At 42.2% G+C, this 27,897-nt stretch overlaps 1 protein-coding gene across 5 annotated transcripts in view; it reads right to left on the reverse strand.

Annotated features, from left to right (window-relative positions):
* The window catches only part of NCAM2 (neural cell adhesion molecule 2), a 373,071-nt gene that overhangs the window by 37,815 nt on the left and 307,359 nt on the right, over nucleotides 1-27,897 (reverse strand). The window contains exon 16 of one of the 5 annotated variants that reach the window (XM_029578510.1): nucleotides 12,767-17,425. The exons of 2 other annotated variants lie outside the window; for them this stretch is intronic. In XM_029578510.1, the coding sequence (XP_029434370.1) occupies nucleotides 17,265-17,425 (161 nt within the window). In that variant the 3' untranslated portion in view covers nucleotides 12,767-17,264. Of the gene's footprint in view, nucleotides 1-12,766; nucleotides 18,706-26,146; nucleotides 26,531-27,897 lie in introns of those variants that run through there. 2 more of the 5 variants (XM_029578511.1, XM_029578512.1) reach the window with 2 other exon arrangements.

Raw genomic sequence — 27,897 nt, forward strand, 5'->3', positions numbered from 1 at the left:
AGGCCCAATGTAAATAGTGAGTGGAGGTCAGCATACCATGCGCACCAAAGCCGAATTTGCATATGATGGCCCCACATTTACCTACAGGTATGTTAATTTTATTACAATGATAAATATGTTGGTTTAGCTTAGACACTGGGGTCGAAATTTATTTTGGTAGGGTTTTACCACCTATCTTAAAGAGTTAGGAACCTAAATTACATAGAAACAAAACATAGAAATGATGGCAGAAAAGGACCAAACGGTCCTGTCTACCCAGCAAGCTTATGGTAGTATCAGCTGCACCATACAGGCCTCCCCCATAATGATAGCATCTGCTGCTCCATGCAAGTCACCCCCTTACTTAGTTTCCCAAACTGTCAAAGTCAGGGCCTTTGTTGGTTGCTGTCTGAGTCCAATTCCCATTACCTTTTGCTGTTGAAGTAGAGAGCAATGTTGGAGTTGCATCAAAATTATCAGGCTTATTGCTTAAGGGTAGTAACAGCCACATTAGCAAGTTACCTCCATGCTTATTTGTTTTCCCAGACCCTAAACTTCAATGTCCTTGTTGGTTGCTGTCTGAATCTAATTCCTCTTTTCCTATTTTCCCCATGCAGAGAGCAATAATGGAGTTGTATCAACAGTATGAAGGCATACAGTCAAATTTGTATTCCCCTGCGTGTGTTAAAAACAGGGATTACGCGTGTGGCCACACCTTGTGTGCACTATATGCATCTTCAAAGGGGCCCGGCCACGCACATAACCCCCGTTACACACCAAAGTGCCAGGCCCAGATAAAGGGGCAGTCCAGGGGGCGTGGAGGGATGGGGAGGGAACTGGGGAAGGCCGGGATGCGTTGCCGTGCAAAATTTGTTCAACTGTTCCCCTCCCTTGCTCGTGCCACATGCACATATGGATTACAAAATCGATGCGCACACCTTTCAAAATCTACCCGTTATCGGTTAAGGATAGTAACTGCCAAACCAACAAGTTACCCCCATGCATGCTTGAAAATTAGGATATAATTGGGGTTAAAATTCAGGTTCCTAAAAAGTGGTTGGCTAAAGTGGCAAAGTTAGGGTGAGGTACCACACATTGCTTTTCGGTTCTAGGTGCCTGCATAAGTGTAAATATAGGGAAAAATGTTCAGACATGAGCTTGGGTACCTAAGCGAAGTGCTGACTGGTTTTTGGAAACAGATCCTCAGAACACAGTGTGTGACTGGGTGCTCACTATTTGGCCTTAGCATGCACACAAATCTTTAGTGCATAGGCTTATATGTATGATGTTTTGTTTTCCTGCTTATTCCATCCTAAGGAAGTGATATCCCTGCTCCTCTCAAAAAAAGGCCTTGTCGGTTCTGTGTCACAGTTTTGATTTAGTTTCCATCTGACCAGGCTCCCATTTTGGCCCAGCATTGTTTGGAAACAGTTTCAACAGTCATTGGATATAGGGAGCTTGCAAGTCACCCTGATGTCAGGAGCAGGGCTGATGTTACCTATGTGTAAAGAAGAGCCACTCTGCACTTTAATCAGGGATGCTTTCACCAAGAAAGGGATGCTTGGCAATGTTTTGTAGATGGCCCTTTTATTTTTTCCATAGTAATTGTTGCCCCGACCTCAGAACTCTACATCTTCCCGCCCCACCACCCAGTCATCCAATCCTGCTGCTACGCCTACTGACAGGAGGGAAGCCGCACGCTGCCTCATTCTTCCAGTGATGCAAGCAGCCCGCAGGAGGCCCTTTCTTCCTTCTGGTCTGTGTGAACTTGTGCGAGAGTCATGTGAAGGGCCCGACTCTATGCGTAGGACATATGCAAGAATATTAGGCATGCTAGGCTAAGAGAACCTTCAGCCTTGAATCCTTCCTTCTCAATTAACTTTCAAGTCCTTAGGTCTCTCCTACTTCGATTTTTGATAAATTCAACAATCATTTGATACTACTACCACCCCTCCAGAACAATCCTGTAAAAAGATATAGTTGGACATCATACTTTTAAATATTAAGCTTTGTTTCATATGTGTACAAATCATAACTGTTTCAGAAATTTTGTCACAGTAACTAATGAATATCATTTGTGATTTTTGGGGGTAGATTGTAAAAAAACAAAAAAAAAATCAAGAAATACTGCTTTATAAATGCAAACCATACTGCATGGAATGAAGGTAATCTCTGCAATGGCTGGCTAGGCTGAACCAAGATGTTTCCCCTTTCTACTTATCATAGGAAAACAAATACAAGTTCTTGTTGACACCTTAGTAACAGAGATGCAAAATTCCTCTATTACCAAACTGTTTATGAAGTAACACAAAGCCTTGCAAAAATTTCACTAAAAACCCACATACTGTAGCATGCTTGACATACAAAAACAGAACTAACTCTTAGGACTCAAACAGCAACACCCCAACATGAAAAGGCAACACTGCAAATATTCCACTAGGAATATCCCTCTTACAGGGAAAACCGAACAAACTAGACCAATAAAGATCTCTGTACAGAACCTATGGACTAGAAGAACACCTCACTTCAGTCACCCACGCAGAACAAGAAATGGAAATATGCAGATAAAAGCTGAATTCTTCTTCTTTGCTCTGCTGTCCATACCAGCTTTACCCATTCCCCTTCTATTTCCTGCAGACAGGAGGAGAGAGGGGAAACGGTTTAGCTTAAGCAGCAGTTGCTCTGCACAGTAACAGCTTGCCCCCCTTTCATTGAATGTCATGAAGGGAGGGACTGGATTAGGATGGTTCTTCTTTGCTCTGCTTCTAACAGGCTGCCTCGAGGGGCTGAAGCATGATGCAGAGGGCCTCAAGAGTCGTCAGGGCAAAGTTCAGTGTGTTCATATATTACCCCCCCCCCGGGACAACTAGATCAGAATAACTGGAGGAGGATGGGAGGGAATGAAGTAAGTGCTGGGGGGTTGTATAAGTGAGGGAGGGTGGCAGTCAAGAGGGCCATCCACAAAAGTTTCTCTAGGGCCCTCTAGGTGGGTAAAGTGGCCCTGGTGAGGAGGTGGAGGGGACATATGTAGAGCATATTTATTATTTATTTTTATTTATTAAAAAAATATAGACTTCTCTAAACCAAGTTCAAGGTGGTTAACAAAGTAGCAGACACAAACAACAAAGATATTACAATAAAACAAAGAAAACAGCTCCCTGACTGTTATGAACTTTTTGACTGAGTGATGGTTGATCTGAAATAGATCAAGTCAGGTCAGGTAGAAACCCATGTGACTGAAAATTAAGATTGATTCCACCCATTTGTCCTCATATTTTATATTTTTATTCATGCAATTACAAATATATGGATTCTGATCATGAATATGGCTGTTTCTGAAATAGCTTCTATCAAAGGTGACAATCTGCATTCTGAAGGTCACTATTCAGTTGTGAATAAAATTACTAAATTATGGATGGGCCGAGCTGATGATTGCATGTGATTGTCCGTTACATGTAGCATAAAGTCTTCAATAGTGGAAATCTCAAAGTTGGAAAAAACTCCCAATAGCTCAGGTATTTCATATCTTTATTGCTGTTTTGTATATGACAATGGTAGGTAGTGGTGTGCATTTGTTTTGAAATGACATGAAAAATTCAGTGAATCACTTCACTTCATTATGTGCTGTTTCAAAAGACACCAAAATAAATTAAATGGGTTTGTTTCAAAATGCAGACTCCCAACCCACTGCTAAGGTGCCCCTACCAAAAAAAATAAATAAATAACCACCCCCTTACCCAGGCCTTCCCATCCTCCTGCTCTCCCTGTGCCCACCTTACCCCATTTGTGGGTTTGTAGAAATTGCAATGGGACAGGAGTGATCCCCAGTCACTTCTGCCCCACAGGGTCCCATCTACTTGGATTTCAGCAAAGCTTTTGATACGGTCCCGCCAGGACACTTGTGAATAAAATGAGAAGCTTAGGAGTGAGTTCCAAGGTGGTGGTCTGGATTGCAAACTGGTTGACGGACAGAAGACAATGTGTGATGGTAAATGGAACTTACTCTGAAGAGAGAGCAGTGTTAAGTGGAATGCCGCAAGGATCAGTGTTGGGACCGGTCCTGTTCAATATCTTTGTGAGCAACATTGCGGACAGGATAGAAGGTAAGGTTTGTCTTTTTGCAGATGATACTAAGATCTGCAACAGAGTGGACACGCCGGAAGGAGTGGAGAGTATGAGACGGGATTTTAGACAGCTGGAAGAGTGGTCGAAGATATAGCAGCTGAAATTCAATGCCAAGAAGTGCAGAGTCATGCTATTGGGGTGTGAAAATCTGAAAGAACTGTATTTGATGGGGGGTGAAGGGCTTATGTGCATGGAGCAGGAGAGAGACCTTGGGGTGATAGTGTCTAATGATCTAAAGTCGGCGAAACAATGTGACAAGGCGATAGCTAAAGCCAGAAAAATGCTGGGCTGCATAGAGAGAGGAATATCAAGTAAGAAAAGGGAAGTGATGATCCCCTTGTACAGGGCCTTGGTGAGGCCTCACCTAGAGTACTGTGTTCAGTTCTGGAGACCGTATCTCCAAAGGGACAGAGACAGGATGGAGGCGGTCCAGAGAAAAGCAACCAAAAAGCTGGATGGTCTTCATAAAATGACATATGAAGAGAGATTGAAGAACCTAAATATGTATACCCTGGAGGAGAGGAGGAGCAGGGGTGATATGATACAGACTTTCAGATACTTGAAAGGTTTTAATGATCCATGGTCAACAACAAACCTTTTCCATTGGAAAAAAATCAGTAGAACTAGGGGTCATGATTTGAAACACCAGTGAGGATGACTCAGACCCAATGTCAGGAAGTATTTCTTCACGGAGAGGGTGGTGGATGCCTGGAATGCCCTTCCGGAGGAAGTGAAAGACTAAAACTGTGAAGGATTTCAAAGGGGCATGGGATAAACACTGTGGATCCATAAAGGCTAGAAGATGGGAATAAAGCGAAGAGCCATGGGGGTAGCTTGCTGGAATGGAGGCTACTACCTGGTGATTACTACCTTTACTTAATAAGCCTTCACACGGTTAATGCAACTCCAACATTGCTCTCTGCTTCAATGGCAAGGGGAAATGTGGAAAAGAGGATTTGCATTCAGACAACAACCAACAAGGACTGAACTACACAGTCTGGGTAAACAAATAAGCATGGGGTTAGCTTTCTTATTGTGGTTGCTAGAGATGTGAATCGTTTTTTGACGATTTAAAAAAATTGTCGATATTTTTTAAATCATCAAAAATCGTTAGAGTGCACGATACAATACAAATTCCCCCGATTTATCGTCAAAAATCGTTAAATCGGGCACGGGAATTATTTGGGGGGAGGGCGGGAAAACCGGCACACCAAAACAACCCCTAAACCCACCCTGACCCTTTAAAACCAATCCCTTACCCTCCCCCACCCTCCCGAACCCCCCCAAAATGTTAAATTACCTGGTGGTCCGGTGGGGGGGGGTCCCAGCGTGATCTCCCACTCTCAGGCCATTGGCGCCATTTTGGCTGCCACTAATATAAATGGAGCCAATGGCCCGATAAAAAAAAAAACACCCAACCCTTTAAACCGACCCCCCTTAGCCTCCCCCACCCTCCCGACCCCCCAAAAAACCTTTTAAAATTACCTGGTGGTCCAGGGGGGGTGTGGGGAGCGATCTCCCGTTCTCGGGCCGTCGGCTGCCACTCATAAAGATGGCGCCGATGGGGGGGGGGGGTTGGGAGAGTGGGGGAGGCTAAGGGGGTAATTTTAAAGGGCCGGGGTGGGTTTTTTTTATCGGCGCGGGCCTCACTAAAAAAAATTAGTGATGTGAATTGGAATCGGAACCGATCCCAATTCACATCTCTAACGATCAGATTTCCCCCCCCCCCCAGCCGAACCCAATCGTTAAAACGATCAAGCACACGATTCACATCCCTAGTTGCTACCCTAAACCAATTAAGCCTGATATTTCACTTTGAATGCATATATAGCATTGATCTCTGCTTCAATGGCAGGGAGAAATGTGGAAAAGAGGATTTACATTCAGACAACATCCAACAAGGCATGGATCTGTGCAGTCTGGGTAAACAAGCATCGGGGTAACTTGCTTGATGTGGCAGTTACTACCCTTAACCATTAAGCCTTATGCTTCACTTTTGATGCAGCTCCAAGATTACTCTCTGCATCAATGGCAGGGGATGGCAGGAAATTTGAATCAGTTACCAACAAGGGCCCTGAACTTGGTGGTCGGTGAAACAGATAATTATGGGAAAATAAGTGTGGGAGCTTGCTGGGCAGACTGGATTGGGCGATTGGTCTTTTTCTGCTGTCATTTCTATGTTTCTATGTTTTCAAACTGTCACCTGCTGGCCCTGAAGTAGGCGCTATTCTGTTGTGCAGAATGGCTCCAGCTTCAGGGTCATCCGGCGACATTTTAATTTCTACAAAGCCACAGATTGGCTAAGAGGGGCACGGGGAGGGCAGGAGGATGGGGCAGGCTCCTTTTATTTATTGCAGTAACACCAGGGAAGGGGACCTTGGTGGAGGGAAGGATGTACCTGTCCTTTCCTTTCCTTTTTTAAAAGTTTTTTTATATGGTTTTTGTTTGCTTTGTTGTTTATTATGTTTCATTCAACCAAAATAAATGTCAAATAAAATGAAAAATGAATTTAAAAATGTCAATGTTAAAAATGAAACAAAATGACATTTTTTGTGCACATCCCTAATTATAGGCATTACTAGATTTTTACAAATCTTTTACAGCATGCAGTAGGATTTCTTGTAGCAAACTGATTTGGCTTTAAAGAGAACAGCAGACACTGAGCTGCTGTCACACATGGTACCGTCGTAGCTTAGGAAAAATACCAACAATCTGAGAAACTTAATAAGGGTGAACATAGCAGGAGAGGTTTAGCAAAAAGAAAAGCTATGTGTTTTAAACACTACTTTGCAGAAGTCTTGCAATTCTGCCCTTTCAATGGAAATAGTTCTCCTTCCTATTTTTCATCATATGAGTATCTGAACATGAACTTACTAGACAAAGGTTGGCATGTCTTCAATCTGCCTTTTCTGTAAGGCTTCTGCCAGGCAAATGGTTTTCCAAAGTTAATGAAACACTGACGCATAAACTGTCTAATCTCAGATGCACCAAACTTCCTGCTTCCTTTTTAATATGCTTGGATGTTAGTTTCATGAAATGTGCCAGGGTCCACCTTCAATGAATAATGGGGGTAATTTGGAGCAGCCTTTGGCATTGCACTTTTATAGCTGATTGTCAAAGAAACCAACTGGAAATTCACTAGTATAAAGCACGCATACTAAAAGCAACGCACCTCAAAGGAGAGATAAAGCGTTGCCAGGTCCCTCGTTTTAACCAGTCAGTCCAGAGATAGTTTCAGACCAAGTCAAGCAACCCCTTTCCTCCTCCTTTTGTGCTTCCAGCTCAGTCAGAACCAGGGTTGCATTTATTAATGTGCTCTTCCACCTTCTTCAAGGACACAATAACAAAATAAAATCAACATAATGAGAGTAATTTTCAAAGGGATTTAGATGTGCAAAAGTATCATAAATCCTAACAATTTTCAAAAGCCCGTTTACATGCTTAAAATGCACTTAAGCACGTAAAACCTATTGACAATTCAGTGGCATATACCCCAGCTATTTATGTGTGTGTAAAGTGCATTTACTCATATAAAACCCATTTTAAGTGCATAAATCCTTTTCAAAATTACCTTAGTATTTAAAATATAAAATATAAATCCTTATAAATCAATTATGAATAAAATACATTAAGAAAGAGCACTGCATATTATAAAATCACAGACCTTCACTCGAATGTGCATCCTGAATTATTATAGCACAAACCATGCTTTGACTTTCTTTGGGAAATGCAGGTAATTAAGTTTTTCCTGAACCTTTGATGGAGAAGAATTTCAAATTTGTGGGTCATACCAGCTAAATGCTGAATTCTAAATAGTCTGAAGCTGAACTTCTGTGATTAGGGTTTCCAGCTGGCTTCAGATTTTCAGGACAGGTTGATCCTGTCCTGGGTTTTACCATATTGCATGCTGGGACTTATTCTGATTTCCCTCTTGCATTCCCTAAGAAAAGCAAGACTATAAGTACTTGCATGCAAGAGAGTAAAAACCAGGACTGGATCAACCTGTCCTGAAAATCTGGATCCAGTTGGCAACCCTATCTGTGATTGAAGGGTCTGTTAATAGACATTGCTGAGGCAAGTTTACAGAAGGCTTCCCCAAATGTAAACTTATAAAGAACAGGCAAGAAACCTGAAAGGTAGAATGAGCTGATCTGGTGCCATTTGCCTTCATTTGCAGCTACCCGGGGATTTTTTTCCCCCTAATATCTCCTCTCCCGGCTAACTTCAGTCCAGTCATTGGCGCGATAATACCAGGTCTCCTTCCAGAACATTGCAATCTGTCCACGAGGTCCCCTCTGCAGCATCCTCAGCTCCAGTCCACCCAGGGAGCCTTTCCCTGAGCTGCCAGACTGGATTGCCTTCCTAGGATTGTTCACTGCCACATGCAGATTCCATTCCTCCTCCTATGATATCTATCAGTTTCTGAAACTCTGCCAGCTGCTCTGCCAGTCCTTTGTAGAAGTTCCTGTTTAGCTTTTGCTGTTCACCTTACAATGTTAGAAGATAAAAAATCACCAGGTAAACATCAAATATACAATGTAGTGAGTAAAAGTCTTACAAATGCCAAGACAAAGTTTATGCATTAAATTAGATTTTGACAAATACAAAGTCCTGATTGTTTATCTTGTACTTCTACAGAATAAAAACTTCAAATTATATACCCCAGTATAGAGGAATGAAGCTTCTTCCAGTACAGTTGTCACTGTGCAAGTAAATAACATCTTTTCATTTTTCTGCTTCGCTTTGTGTCTTATCCTTGCAGGCTGTGTCTGCCACATGCTGTAATGTTGTCAAAATATAACATCACATTCGGCACAACGTAATGTGTTAGCCTAGAAAATGTACAGCTAGCAACCCAATTAGACATCTGTGTATTCTGAAGGGTCTTGAAAAATATGGGCTGTATTTGGAAAAGCAGACACGAGCATTTTATTTCTAAAACAGAGCAAAATTAACTTTACCTTGAGTCTAATTGGACTGTCCAAATTTGCTCAGAGGGCTCAGCTGGATGAAGAAATATCAATTACAGTCTCCACAGGCCTTACAGAGCTTTGCACATCTGAAGGCTGTGCATGTAGTTGTGTGCACAGTAAAGACACCTTACAAAGCAAGCTTTCTGCTAGGCCTGGCTTTGCCCTTAGTTTGTGCCTTTTCAATCATGGTAAAACAGCACAATGTCCTGGAAAGGGTGTCTGATTTAATTTCAGCTGGGTGCCAAATCTCCTATATTTTGCTAACACCATGGGTGAGTTTTCAGCACTGCTTAGGTGTGCCCTGGGCTTCCCCTTTCTAATAATGGAGCAGGGAGGAGCAGGCCGGATTCTAGGATATACCTAGTGATAATTGAAGTTTTTCCTCACTAACAGGCCGATACAGTACAGTGCGCACTGTTAGCCCAGGTTTGGACGCGTGTTTTCGATGCGCTAGCTTTACCCCTTATACAGTAAGGGGTAATAGCGCGTCGAAAACGCACGTCCAACCCCCCAGAAACTAATAGCGCCTGCAACATTCAAATGCATGTTGATGGCCCTATTAGTTATTCCCGCGTGATACAGAAAGTAAAATGTGCAGCCAAGCCGCACATTTTACTTTCAGAAATTAACCCAAAGGTAGGCGTTAATTTCTGCCGGCGCCGGGGAAGTGCACAGAAAAGCAGTAAAAACTGCTTTTCTGTGCTCCCTCCGACTTAATATCATGGCGATATTAAGTCGGAGGCCCCAAAAGTAAAAAAAAAGTAAAAATTAAAAAAAAAAATAATAATCGTCCCGCGGATCGGAAGACGGATGCTCAATTATGCCGGCGTCCGTTTTCCGAACCCGTGGCTGTCAGCGGGTTTGAGAACCGATGCCGGCAAAATTGAGTGTTTGCTGTCAAACCCGCTGACAGCCACCACTCCTATCAAAAAGGAGGCGCTAGGGATGCGCTAGTGTCCCTAGCGCCTCCTTTTACCGCAGGCCCTAATTTGCATAGGTCACCCTCCTGAATCACGCTCCCAGGAGAGTGGCCTGTGCGCGCGCCGGGAGAGCGAGTCTCCCGTGCATTTTTCTGTATCGGCCTGCAAGAGCCTGGTATCTGGCTAAGTAGCGCTGAATAAGTAGCAACTTATCAGGCTAAGTGATGGCCCTTGAATATCCAGCTACATTCAGTAGTCACCACTTAGCAAGATGAGCACTTAGCCTGCTAAGTAGATTGCTGGATAAGTTGTGGGCAGGATCAAGGTGATGATATTCAGACTAATACAGTTAAGTTAATCAGATATGGTAAAATTGCCATAGAGCAGGTTTAACTTAGCTGGATATATTTGGCTAAGCAGCACCATGCTGCTGAAAATCACAAGAAAGTTAGATGGATAAATCTTATCCGGCTAACTTACACAAATGTTCTATGTTGAATATCTACCTCTGAGATATTAAATACATTAAGAAAATGCCATTTGCTCCAGAGAAAACAGAGCTTGCTTGTTAAAATCCCAGACATATTTACCATCTGAACATTTCTCTAGGACTGGAAATGATTACTGCTGATGAATTTCTATACAATGTGAAACAAATGTTTTTTAAAGTGAGTTCAGAGACTGGTAAATAGAATCATTATGATATCATTAGTGGAATCGATCATGGTATCTGTATGACTGCTTGTCCCTTTCAGAAGTCCTCAGTATGTCATTGGTGACATGCAGTACACAGCAGGAATGTCCGTCTCTACTTCTCACTCTCTTTCTCCCCGCTACCCCTGCATGCTATAGCACTGATAAATCATATTCTACTGTAATATAGAAATACGTGTGCTGATGATAACTGTAACAATGTGCTGAAATATTTAGATTCCTAAAACCATTTTGAGAGGAGCCCTTCTTCCCCTGGACTGGGCATTGTACATGTGATCAAAGCGCCACTCCTTGAACCTGAACAAATGACTAGCTTCCACTGGAAACTGCTGTTCATTTTACTTTATCTTTACTAATTTACAAATGTATTTCTTTCTTTCCATTTGAGATTTCCCCTTTTCCTTTGCATCTCATTTCAGGGGTGGTTCGGCATCAGTGCTGCAAACTGCCATGCAGGAGGAACTGAGTGCAATTCCTGGGATGGATCTTCTGCTACCAGGCCTGAGGATGCTGCAGAGGTAGTGTTCACCTTCCCTGGCCATTGTGCCACAGCGACAACCTGTGGCTGAGTTTGGGGCCCTGGAGCGGAGCTCCTGGCTGAGGATGTTCACTGTGATGACTTGGAGGGCCAAGTGAGATGTGAGGGGTCATAAACGCTCCTGGGTAGTTCCAAATGAAGGCTCTTGGCACCAGATCCCAGCCCTGGTTCTGAATGAACTGGAAGTGCAAGGTAGCAGGAGGAAACTGCTAGGGTCACTCCTTCTCCCCTTGCCCCCCCAAATTATAATGGTAGGTGCTTTGTACCAAACGTGCCAGATCTGCACTGGAATCAGAACGATTTGCTTTATGCACATATGATGTCATCATGTTAACATGACGACATATATGCAAAAGCATTATCATCTTCAAAAAATGCGCACACCAGGCCATTCTACTAGAAAACAAGCAATTTAGTCAAATAGTACTCTTTATATATCTTACATGTTTTCTCAATGTCCAAAAAGCAATTGTATGACATTGTCTTTAATCTGATGAATACACAGACAGAAGCAATGTAGAAATGAACTGAGAAATGTATTAATGGCATAAACATTTACAGCCCTAGAAAACTATATACATTTTATAATAATGACACCATTTTTGGTTAGATCATGTTGCTAAATTTAAAGCAATCCCATAACACTCCTAATTTGATGACTATAGATTAAAAACTGAATAAAAGAATCATGCAGCTGAAATTGTGACCCATCCTTCACTGCATGCAGTGGCAATTTTCTGCCAGGTCATGCCACATCACCACCCGGAACCTTCTGGAATTTGCTTTCTTTTCCCCATTGGGAAAAAAAATGGAAGGTAGAGACTGCCACTGGATCCAGCCTTGGTTTTCTTTTTATTTAGAAAATTAACACTGATTGCATGCACTTAATGCTTCAGGAGTCTTAAGATGAGCATACTCACTTTAATTTGGGTTTCCATTAAATAAAATGGAAGAGCCATTTATGCTCTTCCTATACAAAAACAGATAAAATGATGCCATATTATATAAGGCCACTATTACCCATGCTTTTAATATTAGAAACATTTAGATCGAAGGATAAAGGACCTGTGGCCTGACTGCAATATCGTATAATCATACCTGAATCAATTATCATAATTATAATTGTAATTATAATTGCAAACATGCAAAGAACCTGCACATTAATTTGCTTGTGTAGTTGTGAAACTGTGCATCTCCCCTAACATTTCATTTTTTCAAAACTTCTGAATGGCTGCACCGAAGAGACAGCACTTAAATAATAGATACAAGCAAGGTCTCCCATTAATCTGAGGCAACAATGATTTCTGCCAACACCATGTAAGTGCGGGTCTGAGCACCATTCTGTGTCCTTAGATAAGAGCCAGAATCTTTAAAGAAACCCCCTGTCAGAAGTTCTCCCCCCTCCTTAATATAGTTAGATTGAGGTCTGCTTGCTAATGTACTATTTAAAGAAAAAAAGAATTTTGCATTGACCCAGGGCTGCAAAGGCTTCAAGAGTAATAAAGAAAACATAGCTCAGGTGTAATTATCCGTTTTCTTTATTACGAAACAGGTTACATAAAATAAAAAGGACATTAACCAACTCATAAAACAGGTTAAGTGGGGTACAGTTTTGGCTGTTATGTTAGGCAAGAAAAGAGGCATTCACAGCAGAGTGCACAAGGTTGCAGAGTAAAAGCTGCACAATGTGAATGAAGGCAGTTGGAAATGGAGAGACGTTTGCAGGTTCCAAACACAACGCACAAAATACAAAGCAACAAATGTCATTAACAAGGACGTGCTGGAAAAATGATCAGGGAAGCTTTTCACAAACTCTTTAATCATGGACAGCTTGGATTTAGAAAATATAAAGGCACATAATATACAAGAGGGGGTCTGGGGAAAAGAATGGCACGCAGCTGCGATGCATAAGGAATATCAGTCTTTCTGAGTGATCGGATTTCATTTTAGCAATAAAAATACAAATATTTAGTTAATTAAAAGAATGAAACATGCTTCACAATGTACGCATTACAAAATGTGTATAAAAATATGGAAAACAGTTAATATTAACAGCAAAAACGTAATTATATACAAACAAATGAAAGGGTTTAGTGTGCTCCTGGAAAACATACTGAATGAATTCATAAAATCAACAGGGGTACAAAGAGCCTGATTTATCACAAGCTTTTCCCATAGACACAGAATAAGCAAAAAGCTTTAGCGACTTGCTCCCTAAGGCCTGGATTTTAAAAAGGTTGCGCGCGTGACCAGCTTTATGCGCACCGGACCTATTTTAAAAGGCCCAGTCACGCGCATAAATCCCCGGGATGCGCGTATGTCCCAGGGCATCGGGGAGTGGGCGGGGTGAAGCAGTGCTAGAGGCTCTCAGCACAGCATTCATTTGCCGCTGTGCTGGGGGATCGCGTGCTGGCAGGGTGCAACAAACAGGTAAAATAAACATTTGGGGGGTTAGGTTAGGGTTAGGAGGCAGGAAGGCCAGGGAAAGGGGTAGGAAGGTCAGGCCAAGGGGTAGGGAACAGGGGAAGGCCAGAGGCATTGGCGCGTGCAAATTGCACAATTGTGTACTCCCTTACGCGCGCCGACCCCCGATTTTATAACATGCGTGCACCTGAATGCGCAGGTTATAAAATCGCGTGTCCATGTGTGTGCACGCGTGTGCAAGGTTTTAAAATCTACCCCTAAGTCTATAAAAAATGTTGAAACAATTCAAACTACAAGCTGAATAAGAAAATTTGTAAACTCCTGTATGTCTTTTGTGAAAAACTATGGGGCCAAATGCCTAAAGCTGCTGGGTGACCAAGAGAGCTGGCGTCGTTAAGCTCATTTTCAGCAGTCACTAGGCCAGGATGAGGCTGAAAGTTCATTTAAATTGAAGTCAGCTCAATATAAGCTAAACAAGACCAGCATGCCATGCTGGGTCAGAACAATGGTCCATCCATCTTACACCATTGCCAATCTGGCTCAATCACGTGTAACCGGAAGATGCTAATGGGAGAAGTCCATTTCTTGTTGCTCATTCCTAGAAGTGTCTGACCAATAATTGTTAATGGATCTGTCTTCCAGAAGCTTGTCCAAAGCTTTATTAAACCCAGCTATAATATTTACCTTGATCACATCTGCCAGCAACAAATTCCACAGTTTAACTATGCATTGATTGAAAAAATACTTTCTTAAAATATGTTGTAAATCTGCTGCTAGTTACCAGCTGTTGGTAATTTATTATGGGTAATATTACATTCAGATGAATATCATTTCTATGTTTATGAATCAAATTAGTTGAAACTGGTTGAGTGATAAATCACAGAGGGGAGTGGTAAATGGAATTCAGAGGAGAGAAAGGTGATTAGTGGCCTTCCTCAAGGATTAGTCCTGGGGCTGGATCTGTTCAATATCTTTGTCAGTGATATTGTAGAGACATTAGAGGGAAATGTTTGCCTTTTTGCAAATGACACTAAGGCCTAGATTAATCAAAAATCTATAAATATAATGAAAATAACATTCACGATAAAAAAAGGGGCATGGTTAAGCTAATTTCCCTGCTCTTGCATCGCATAGGTAATTTCCACAAGCTGTTACTGACCAAAAAGGTTCTTTGAGACAGAGATCAACATGTAACTTCACTATTTATACCACAAAGAGGGGGCCCTTTTAATTCGGGGTGGAGTGGGTTTGGGGGGCAGTTTTACATACACAGTCAGAGGTACGAACACGAACAGCAAAGTTGACATCAATGATGATTTTCAGTCATTTGGAGCGATGAAAGATAAAAGAGGAGTTGATTTGTACAATGTACTCTCTACCTAGTTTGATTGCAGCTAGGTAGAGAGTACACTGTACAAATCAACACATAAAATTATGTCCCCTCATTGTAAGGAATTCCTTGCAATGAGGGGACATAATTTTATGTGTGTATCAATCGCAGGACCCATTCATGTGATTTAAACACTACTTTATTTGCAGAAGTCCCTTTGAAAATTACTTTCCATTATTACTGTGATCTTATTAACTAGCATTAGGAATTTTTCAAAATCAGGACCACAAAGGGCCTAATTTACTACAACTTTTTTCCCATTCTGTCTCTATGGAAAAACACATAGAAGGGAATTTTCAAAGGAGTTACATGCATAAATGTAACATTCTGTTGTAGCAATTTTCAAAAGTCATTTACTCGAATAAAGTGCACTTACTCGAGTAAATCCTATGAACAATTCAATAGCCTCTATTGTAGCAATTTTCAAAAGCCTCCTTAGCGAATCTTGCCCAAAGTTGCATAAAAGGCCACAGATCAGGAGATATTCAGACCATGGCATATATTTTTCATGTTGGTAAAGATGTTCAGGTTAGTTTAAGGAACATTCATGGCAGTTATATGGATATGTCCATCTGTGCAGAGTCTTTTACGCATCTTTAAATTTCACAGAATAGAAGGAAGGCGATGTGAGAAATGGCCCCTGATATTCATTCCTAAACTATTTTATCTCTGCAGTTATAGATTAAATTAATGATTGCTATACTAATTAATGTAACTTGAGTATTAAATAATATACACCAGAAATATATAAAATATTTACAATATTCAATTTAACATTTCAGATCATAATGTCAATTGTATTTCAAATGCTTTAATCAGGAAGTTCTAAATGGTTTAAAGTGCAATAAATCAGTTTCTAATTTGATAGCATTAGGTAGGAAATGTAATTGCTACAGTGTACATGACTCCAGTTGATTAATGAGTAAAGCCCTTTTTTGCTTCAAAGCTCATTTGGAACATCATTTTACATAAAAAGGATATGAAGAAAATAAGATATTTTACATCTGCAGAAAATACAAAAAACTGATTCTCTCCAATTATATCAGATGAGCAATATATCAAAAGTACTAATATATTAAATGTTAAAATAAATAAATATTACATGTACAGGGATATTATAGTGCTTTTTCTCCACATACACTTTTATTCATTTATATTTAAATTTTAAACTATTTATATATTTGACTAAAAAGTCTCAGTTTTGTTAAGAAAGTTGTTGAAATTTAGAATATAAGGAACAGGAAATAAAGGGCAAATACTCCTATAAATTTTATTTTATTTATTTATTTAAGGTTTTTATATACCGGCAATCATGAAAACATATCTTGCTGGTTTACATAAAACAGGAGTGCAGTATATAAATAGCTTTTTATTCCCTCTTCTTATCAAATAAAAAGCATGCCATGCAAATGGCTATTGATTTATCCTGTAACACAGTATTAGGGGTTCAGGTGTCATCACCAATACACACAGAACAGAAGATACCACTGGTGAACTACACCTCAAAGAATTATTGTTTTATTCCCTTCTAGCCCAGTTCTAGCAACCATAAGGAACCTGAAGAAAGCTGGAGTCATCATAGGTTGGGATACTTTTTGAAAATGCCAACAAAAGAGATTCTATAGCACATGAGCTTTCAAGACCACATAAGTCCATGTTTCAGACTAAATGGTTCAGAATTCTGACCTAAGAGACTTCCAGTGGTTTTCAAGGTTCATGTGATAAATCAGCATTTTTATTGGTGCTTGGAAGACCTCTGTGTACTTCATTTCACTTGACTGTTAAAAAAAAAATCAAGTTACAATTGTCATAACAAGACATTTAAGGAATATATTAAGCAGTGTATGCATGTGTATATCCTAATTATATTATTATGCTTTGTCAATCCTTATGACAAAGATCCATTTTAAAGACATTATTAATCCATAAATAATTCCCTTACTGCTACAAAAAATACCCCTTTATTTTGGCCTGTTCTATAAGAGGATCAATTACTTTGTAAACACTCTATAGATCAGACCTTGAATAAAACATAAAGATTTGGGAAAACCATTACACTATGGGCTATATAAGGTCTTTTAGTATCAACATGAAGCTTTGAAGAGTAAATATACTTATCCAGCATTTCCCATATCACTAAGCAAGAACAATATGAATCTTCTGAAGAGGTCTTCACAATATAAAGTCAGGTAACAATATTGCTACAATATTTCTTCTATTTTTTCTTTAAGTTTAAAGTATAGAGGAAAACCCTTTCTCTTCTTCCATAGGCAGCTCACATCAATGGCAGGGGTGATAGTCGACAGTGGCAGTTCTGTGTTATGAGAGCAAGCAGGCAGGAGTGGGAAGATGCCATGGAGACCTGTTATAAAGGAGCCAGTATGATAGGGAAGAGGAAATGAAATAACAGGGAATAACTAGGCTGCTTCACAAGGTGAAATACAGAGAGGAATGCTTGAGTAAAAAAATCTAGTGCTAGGCTTTAGAAACTTTTCTTTGGCTTCCCTTTCTCTATCAAGAATTCCTTATTTTCAATAGAAAATATATTAAAGGGGAAATGTACAATTCTTATCTTACTTTATACTTGCTTTATAAAATATTAAAAATAAAGGTGCATAGCATCTTGAGTTTGGTGGACATTAACTAGTTTTGGTTATTTCAGCCGGCAAATATTTAAAAAAATAAATGCCAGGCATAGCACCCCCAGCTTACTAGTGTTTCTGCTTCATTATGGAACCTTCCTCAGAATGACATACAGAAAAAAACACATCTTTATATACAAACCAACATGTGGTTCCAGCTCTTAAAATTGTCAACATGAAGATGTCATGCTGTTGTGACATCATAACATGACTCAACCAGAGCAGTTACAAAAAGAGAAAAGCAAAAACCAAGCAAAGTACAGCTAGTGCAGAAATGTCTTTCAGTAATAACAAAAGCTGCTTTAGTCTGCTCATAGATCCTAAAACTGCGCTGTGCTCTCAGCGATTCTCATGCAATGTCTTTTGGTATTGAACGAGCTTGCATTTGTACCACATACAAGTAGAAGTGTTTTCTAGATATGAAGATTCCATAGTGAAACTAAATCATTAACAAACATCTTTGCTAAAGGTGATCCACTGCTGTGAGTGGTTGGCCCAGCTTGAATTTCCTGCCTTGTGTGAAAAGCTGAGCATTAATATGAGTGCAGTGTGCATTATGATTTATGAAGAGAATGGGAAAGGGATGTCTCAGCAGCACCCCAGTGACATATGTAGATGAGTCCTCTGAAGAAACAGGAATGTAATATGTAATGCATGGATCCTTGGATAAAGGAAAGCAGCCAGTCTCTTTCTGTTCAGGGAGAAATACGCATGTTGATGAAAGTACTTGAGTTCATTTTGTTCTCCATGTAGAAATAATGTTGTAAAACATGTAATTGTGTAGAATTGCATAGATAGAGGAAATCTCAGTTTGAATCTGGTTTCTTCCCTGCCTCACTCCCAACATTCTCAGAGAAACAAAATGTAATATTGCACATACTTGATCCACATTATTCAAGTAAGCATGATACGCTGATGGCTACAATGAAAGAGAGACTGGCAGCGCTTTGCTGCCATGACCGACCTCCGGCATTACCATGACTATCTTCGCAGCATCTTTCTACAACAGCGCAGTGTAAGCGGGACAGAAGAATCACAAGGAAAAGCAATTTACCAAGAAAAAGCAACATCAGGATGTAAAAGTATTTCAAATAAAATAAATGTGGAAAAGAAGAGATGAGGGTGGGAAAAAAAAAGAGAAACCATAATTAATATAATATTACACAATTATAGATCCAAATATTTTATGTGAAAAAAACAGTACTTTTAAATTCACTTATTTTTGTCAAAATATTTCTGATATTGTTTAATCTATTTACCGTAATCAGATAATTTTAAAATGCTGTAACTTCTATAAAAGTCATGCCGTAGGATATGCCTGATTTTACATGCTTATTTCCCATATATCCATCATGCGAGAGAGGACTTAGTCAATCATGCCCTTAATGACAATATATCTGTAAACAGGGCCTCCCAAACCTGTCCTGGAGAGCCCAGGGATACCCACAATCAGGGGCGGATTCCCGATGACGACCGGCCCGGGGATTCGCCACCCAGGCCTGCCAGGAGATACCACGTGGTCTGCCGAGCGTGGCTGTGACAGAGCCATACTCGGCAGACCACGTGACAAGAGCGACCGGCCCACCGGGGGATGCCCAATCCTCCGATAGGCCAATCCGCCCCTGCCCACAATGAATATACATGTATTTCATTTGCATATAGTGGATCTCCAGTATGTGAGCACGTGTCTCATGCATATTCATTGTGTATATTCTGAAAACCTGACTGACTGGAGTCCTGAGGACAGGGAAGCCCTGCTCTAGGATATTTATTTGCCTACACTGAAAAATCAGGTATGTTTGGCACAATCTGTAAAGATAATCTCATTTTCACTGATTAATTGAATCTTAGAACCTTTCAGGTCTGGGTTTATTCCAGTTTGTTAGGTTAAGATAAAATCCTCAGGGGCTTATCTTTCATTCAGTAGACCTGGGGGGTTTTGGACTAGGAAGAGGAGGAGAGATGGCAAGAAGTGGTGGGTTTAAGGATCTGAGAACATGGAGGGTCTTTAGTAGATTTTCAGTGGCAAATACAGCCTCTAACTGAGAAAAGAATTTGATAGTGCTTCTAAATGCATAATTCTTTACAAATTCATCTTATTGATAAGTTTTATTTTTCTCTATGAGTAGGAGCTTCAGTGTTACTGTAGCTGACACTTTTAGGTAGATAGAAAGTCAACTACGGTCTATGGCATTGCAAAAGGAAGAAGATCTGGCTGGCTACATGGAGCTTACTGTGCTTATCTGCCATCCTTGTCCATCTGTGCATCACAGATTCACCCAGGATAGCATTTCTGAAATCGGAGAATAATCTGGCTTTATTCATTTTAAGAATTTGTTTTTTCTAACCTTGCAATAAATGTCCTTCAGAAATTAAAACCATATCTATTTCAATTCTGCCCAATGGCTTTTCATCACTCCCACTTGTCATCTTGTTATTAAATGATAATAAGTTATGATAATGAGTTACTTATGAAACCTGCAAATAAGTTTAGGTATTTTTAACTTCTTAAATGTTTCAAATGTAATTTCTTATTCAAATGATCCAAAACTTATTACAGGATTTAATTAAAACAAGGTTCTAAGTATACAACAATAATAGTAAATGTCTTCTCCCTCTATCTTTGTATCATGATGTGAGTTCCCAGAAAGTACAGAGCTGTGAGGTTTCTGTCTGTGAAGCATCTAGACATTGATGAATACTATTTACCATGAGGCCAGTACATATAATCACAATACCCATGTGCATAAAGTCTAGAGAAATCTGCAGAAATGCAGCCTGCTCTGTCATTGAAGCGCGTTGTAAATCGAGAATGCTCCTTCTAATCAACAATTGAGAACAGTACCGAGTTTCCTGGTATGCTTTACAAACAGAATTCACTACCAGAGAGGTTTACAGAGAATAATATGAACTGGGAGATTTCACATAAAAATAAAGCTAGCCAGATGAAAAGGAATTTGCACAACATCCAGAACTAATTAAAGAAAACACTAGAGCTGTAGTGAGCAGACTTCAAATAGATTCTCCAAATGCATTCAAACTGGCCGTTAATCAGCACAGGCATATTCAAACAATTATAGAGAAGAGAAAATCTAGCACAGGACAGAGTGGAACCAGTTATTTTCTGTACTGTATAAAACCACCATCACTTATGTGCCACAAAATTGAAGGAACTATGATCACAGCTACAGATAGAACCCTCAAGCCAATAAAGTTCCAACTTATCTTTAAGTGATTTTAGCCACTCATAATAGGCACTACCTGCAATTCCAATGCATTCCTTGCCTTCTAATTAATCACAGGTTAACACATAGCATGTTTCTTTTATTTATAAATTTGTCCTTATTGCAAATACAATTCCAACTTATTTTAAGTGATTTTAGCCACTCATAATAGACACTAGGGATGTGAATCGTTTTTCAACGATTAAAATTATCGTCCGATAATGTTTATATCGTCTTAAATCGTTATAGAACACGATACAATAGAAATTCTAACGATTTATCGTTAAAAATCGTTAAATCGTGTTAGTGCGCACTAACTCGAGTTAGTGCGCACTAACTCCCCGTTAGTGCGCACTAACTCGATTTAGTGCGCACTAACTGAAAATGATACAAATAAACACTTTCCAGGTCACTGAAGGTCAGTTAGGAATGAATATGAGTTCCTATTGGCTGGCTGCCCTCTTATCTATTGATATTACCAAGGTTACCACTGAGGTGATGGTTGGGGGGATGGGAAATGGAACTGGAAACTAACGAACACCAACAGAAAATGAAACAAAGTGTTCACACTTCCCAGGTCAGTAAAGGTCACTTAGGAATGAATATGTATGTATGTATTCCTATTGGCTGGCTGTGCTCTTATCTATTGATGTTACCAATATGGTTGGGGGGATGTGAAATGGAAACAGTTGGAAGCTTGACAAAAAAAGTAATGTAATGATCAGCACTCACGTGACTAGAACTTGTTTGTTTATTATTTTTGTTAGCAGGCACCTGAAATGCTAGTGCATGTTGAATTTGCCAATCACTGTGCATTTTAGAAAGGTGGTCCTGGCTGGAACTGTACACAGTTCAAATATATGTAATTGATTGTTGGTAAGTGTATTTTTTAAGTAGCCACACTGGCACCAGTATGTTTACTTTTCCTCCTACTTAACTCACTAGCTCAGCTTTGTAAGAAGGGCTTCTCTGCTTGTGTGTTGTTTTTGTTTGGTGTGAGGAGAGCAGAAACATCAGATCTTTATTCAATCTACTACAGTCATCTCTTACAGTGCCCTATCCCTATTAATACCAGGAGTGTTGTGATCTTCCTGCACACAGTGCCCTAACCCTGATACCAGTCTGAGACAGCTCCCTCCCTGCAGTACTAGTGAGAGGCTGGCTTCACAGACAGGGGGGAGCTGCCTGACCCTCACTCCTGACTTCCCCCATGTCCCAGCTAGTGAATGGTGTGTGGGTGAGGGGGGGGGGGAGGATGGTGAAGTCTGAGACAGCCCCCTCCCTGCATTACTAGTGAGAGGCTGGCTTCACAGACAGGGGGGAGCTGCCTGACCCTCACTCCTGACTTCCCCCATGTCCCAGCTAGTGAATGGTGTGTGGGTGAGGGAGGGGGGGGAGGATGGTGAAGTCTGAGACAGCTCCCTCCCTGCATTACTAGTGAGAGGCTGGCTTCACAGACAGGGGGGAGCTGCCTGACCCTCACTCCTGACTTCCCCCATGTCCCAGCTAGTGAATGGTGTGTGGGTGAGGGGGGGGGGAGGATGGTGAAGTCTGAGACAGCTCCCTCCCTGCATTACTAGTGAGAGGCTGGCTTCGCAGACAGGGGGGAGCTGCCTGACCCTCCCTCCTGACTTCCCCCATGTCCCAGCTAGTGAATGGTGTGTGGGTGAGGGGGGGGGGAGGATGGTGAAGTCTGAGACAGCTCCCTCCCTGCATTACTAGTGAGAGGCAGGCTTCACAGACAGGGGGGGGAGCTGCCTGACCCTCACTCCTGACTTCCCCCATGTCCCAGCTAGTGAATGGTGTGTGGGTGAGGGGGGGGGGGGGGAGGATGGTGAAGTCTGAGACAGCTCCCTCCCTGCATTACTAGTGAGAGGCTGGCTTCACAGACAGGGGGGAGCTGCCTGACCCTCACTCCTGACTTCCCCCATGTCCCAGCTAGTGAATGGTGTGTGGGTGAGGGGGGGGGGGGGGATGGTGAAGTCTGAGACAGCTCCCTCCCTGCATTACTAGTGAGAGGCTGGCTTCGCAGACAGGGGGGAGCTGCCTGACCCTCCCTCCTGACTTCCCCCATGTCCCAGCTAGTGAATGGTGTGTGGGTGAGGGGGGGGGGGGGGGATGGTGAAGTCTGAGACAGCTCCCTCCCTGCATTACTAGTGAGAGGCTGGCTTCACAGACAGGGGGGAGCTGCCTGACCCTCACTCCTGATTTCCCCCATGTCCCAGCTAGTGAATGGTGTGTGGGTGAGGAGGGGGGGGGGGGGATGGTGAAGTCTGAGACAGCTCCCTCCCTGCATTACTAGTGAGAGGCTGGCTTCACAGACAGGGGGGAGCTGCCTGTCCTTCACTCCTGACTTCCCCCATGTCCCAGCTAGTGAATGGTGTGTGGGTGAGGGGGGGGGGGTGGATGGTGAAGTCTGAGACAGCTCCCTCCCTGCATTACTAGTGAGAGGCTGGCTTCACAGACAGGGGGGAGCTGCCTGACCCTCACTCCTGACTTCCCCCATGTCCCAGCTAGTGAATGGTGTGTGGGTAAGTGGGGGGGGGAGGATGGTGAAGTCTGAGACAGCTCCCTCCCTGCATTACTAGTGAGAGGCTGGCTTCACAGACAGGGGGGAGCTGCCTGACCCTCACTCCTCCGGGGTATTGTGATCTTCCTGCACACAGTGCCCTATCCCTGATACCAGGGGTGTTGTGATCTTCCTGCATGCAGTGCCCTATCCCTATTAATACCAGGAGTGTTGTGATCTTCCTGCATGCAGTGCCCTATCCCTATTAATACCAGGAGTGTTGTGATCTTCCTGCATGCAGTGCCCTATCCCTGATATCGGGATGTGTGCAAGAAGATCACAACACCCCCGGTATCAGGAATAGGGCACTGTGTGCAGGAAGATCACAACACCCCCAGTATCAGGAATAGGGCACTGTGTGCAGGAAGATCACAACACCCCTGGTATTAGGGATAGGGCACTGTGTGCAGGAAGATCACAACACTCCTGGTATTAATAGGGATAGGTCACTGTGTGCAGGAAGATCACAATACCCCTGGTATCAGGGTTAGGGCACAAGTTCTAGTCACATTGACTGATCACATTACTTGTTTTGTCAAGCTACCAACTGTTTCCATTTCCCATCCCCCATATACTGTCAGTAGGAAACTTGGTAACATGAATAAATAAGAGGGCAGCCAATAGGAATACATATTCATTCCTAAACTGACCTTAACTGACCTGAAAAGTGTCAAATTGTATCATTTTCAGTTAGTGCGCACTAACTCCCAGTTAGTGCGCACTAACTCCCGTTAGTGCGCACTAACTCGAGTTAGTGCGCACTAATCGGAAAAAACGATTTTTAACGATTTTTTAACTAAAAAATCGTGCCTAAGACGATTTTCTTGCCCTGCCACACGATTTCTATCGTTAAGACGATATGGAAAACGATTCACATCCCTAATAGACACTACCTGCACTTCCAATGCATTCCTTGTCTTCTAATTAATCACAGGCTAACACATAGCATGTTTCTTTTATTTATAAATTTGTCCTTATTGCAAATACAATTCCAACTTATCTTTAAGGGATTTCAGCCACTCATAATAGGCACTACCTGCACTTCCAATGCATGCCTTGCCTTCTAATTAATCACAGGCTAACACATACGGTAGCATGTTTCTTTTATTTATAAATTTGTCCTTATTGCAAATAAAATTCCAACTTATCTTTAAGGGATTTTTGAAAGTTCATCTTATCAATTGAAAGTGCCTTGACACTGGCCGTGTTTTGTATTCTGCAGCAGAGGACTGGAGATGGAATGGGATAAGTCTCATTTGCTTGAGTTTTTCCCAAGGTGCCAAAGAGTTTTGAGATGCTGTACCAATTAGGGATGTGAATCGTTTTTCGATGATTAAAATTATCGTCCGATAATTTTAATATCGTCTTAAACCGTTATGGAACACAATACAATAGAGATTCTAACGATTTATCGTTATAAATCATTAGAATCGTGAGCCGGCACACTAAAACCCCCTAAAACCCACCCCCGACCCTTTAAATTAAATCTCCCACCCTCCTGAACCCCCCCCAAATGACTTAAATAACCTGGGTGTCCAGCGGCGGTCCGGAACGGCAGCGGTCCGGAACGGGCTCCTGCTACTGAATCTTGTTGTCTTCGGCCGGCGCCATTTTCCAAAATGGCGCCGAAAAATGGCGGTGGCCATAGACCAACAGGATTCGACGGCAGGATGTCCTTCCGGACCCCCGCTGGACTTTTGGCAAGTCTTGTGGGGGTCAGGAGGCCCCCCCCAAGCTGGCCAAAAGTTCCTGGAGGTCCAGCGGGGGTCAGGGAGCAATTTCCCGCCGCGAATCGTTTTCCGTACGGAAAATGGCGCCGGCAGGAGATCGACTGCAGGAGGTCGTTCAGCGAGGGTTCCGGCGCCTCGCTGAACGACCTCCTGCAGTCGATCTCCTGCCGGCGCCATTTTCCGTACGGAAAACGATTCGCGGCGGGAAATCGCTCCCTGACCCCCGCTGGACCTCCAGGAACTTTTGGCCAGCTTGGGGGGGGCCTCCTGACCCCCACAAGACTTGCCAAAAGTCCAGCGGGGGTCCGGAAGGACCTCCTGCCGTGGAATCGTGTTGTTCTATGGCCACCGCCATTTTTCGGCGCCATTTTGGAAAATGGCGCCGGCTGAAGACAACAAGATTCAATAGCAGGAGCCCGTTCCGGACCGCTGCCGTTCTGGACCGCCGCTGGACACCCAGGTTATTTAAGTCATTTGGGGGGGGTTCGGGAGGGTGGGAGATTTAATTTAAAGGGTCGGGGGTGGGTTTTAGGAGGTTTTAATGTGCCGGCTCACGATTTAACGATTTTTCACGATATTTTACCCCCCCAAACGGCAACAATACGATTCCCTCCCCCTCCCAGCCGAAATCGATCGTTAAGACGATCGAGGACACGATTCACATCTCTAGTACCAATACAGTGTTGCACAATGTATGGCAGAGCACATGAGGAAACAATCAGATGACACTGATCTTGTTCCATCTCCAGCCCCTGATGCAGAATACAAAACAAGCCCAGCATCAGGACACTTTCGATTGACATGATGGACTTTCAAAAATCACTTAAAAAACTGGAATTTTATTTGCAATAAGGAAAAATTTAGAAATAAAAGAAACATGCTATGTGTTAGCCTATGATTAATTAGAAGGCAAGGAAGGCACTGGGAGTGCCGGAGTGCCTATTATGAGTGGCTAAAATTATTAAATCATACTCAAATTTTCAATGAGGGTTCTGTTTGCATACTACAAATATATCCAGATATTCATTCAAGAAAAAATGTTAGAAAGAGACAATTATGATAAGGAATTCATTAACCCTCTCTCCCAAACAATGAAAACACATTGCTTCCCCAGACATCAAATTGTGGAATGAATTGATTGCTGCTGGTGAACAGGTTGCATTTGTAGGCGATGCTTGTTCCTTTGTCAGTCTGTGAATATTCATTGTCCTTGCAAGGAGGAACACAGGTCTATGTGACTTTATATCTCCTCCTTGCCGACAGACTCACTTTGCATGTCTTGCCCTGATAGTAGGTAGTTTGCTGAAATGAAAGAGAAAGTCAAGCTTCTCATTTAAGCCATCTGGAGTCTGGACCCTTTTTCTCCATTATGTAAGCCATCTGGTTTCCTTCTGCAGAAGGATTGGGAGTCTCACCTTTCACCAGTGAACAGTTTACTACTGCATTTACATACCAAACAGTCCTCAGTATTTTGCACTTTAACTGTAATCTCTTCCCTGATTAATGTGAACTGACAGTTATTTTCTAACATCTGCAACCATACAGATACCAAACATGGTATCAATGTAAGAGGTGGGTGTAGTCTTGCTACACCAGACTAACACTGCTATCCCTCTGAATATATTACATTGTCACATCTTCTCTTACTAAAGCTTCCTAGTCTTATTATTGATTAGAAAAGATGATATTCCAACTATCTTTCAAGTAATAGATATTACAGCTATGTAAGAACCTGTAGCTCATCTTTCTGGAATTCTCCCCAGCCTCCTGACATATTGGAAGAAACAAATATGCACAAATTCCACAACTGAATTATCAAATCAAGCTTATCAAAGAACATATCACATACCATACACAATTTGGCATAATCCAAGTCATCTTTGTGATATTACTTCTTCTTTCCAGCCTGCCACACTTACCTGCCAGATAGACTCAACCAATCATCTAAATCGTAGCCTATTGGACCAACTGGTTGCTTTTGGCCCTTTGTCTTCCCTCCACTAGGGGTGTGCATTCGTTTTGAACTTAAATGTAAAACGCTACTTTTTTTTTTTTTAACTTAAAAAAGTGATAACACGTAAACGATCGGATTTCCAACTTATTCAACATAGCTATGTTGAATACGTTGGAAATCGCGATTGTTGATCCAAAATAAAAATTTAAACCCCTCACCGTCCTTAATCCCCCCCCAAAGACTTACCACAACTCCCTGGTGGTCCAGCGAGGAGTCAGGACGCCATTTCTGCCATTTCTGAACTCCTTTGCGAGGAGCACGTGACGTCGGCGCCACGTTGGAGTGACGCGGCGTCACGTGATTCCCCGCGCGATCGCTCCGGGACCCTCCGTTCGACCCAAAAGGAACTTTTGGCCAGCTTGGGGGTGTCAGGAGGCCCCCCCAAGCTGGCCAAAAGTTCCTTTTGGGTCGAACGAGGGTCCCCCAGAGCGATCGCGCGGGGAATCATGTGACGTCGGCGCCACGTCGGAGTGACGCGGCATCACGTGATTCCCCGCACAATCACTCCGGGACCCTCCGTTCGACCCAAAAGGAACTTTTGGCCAGCTTGGGGGTGTCAGGAGGCCCCCCCAAGCTGGCCAAAAGTTCCTTTTGGGTCGAACGGAGGGTCCCGCGGGGAATCATGTGACGCCGCGTCACTCCGACGTGGCGCCGA

This window comes from Rhinatrema bivittatum, chromosome 15 (assembly GCF_901001135.1).
Source record: "Rhinatrema bivittatum chromosome 15, aRhiBiv1.1, whole genome shotgun sequence".
Classification (NCBI taxonomy): Eukaryota; Metazoa; Chordata; class Amphibia; order Gymnophiona; family Rhinatrematidae; genus Rhinatrema; species Rhinatrema bivittatum.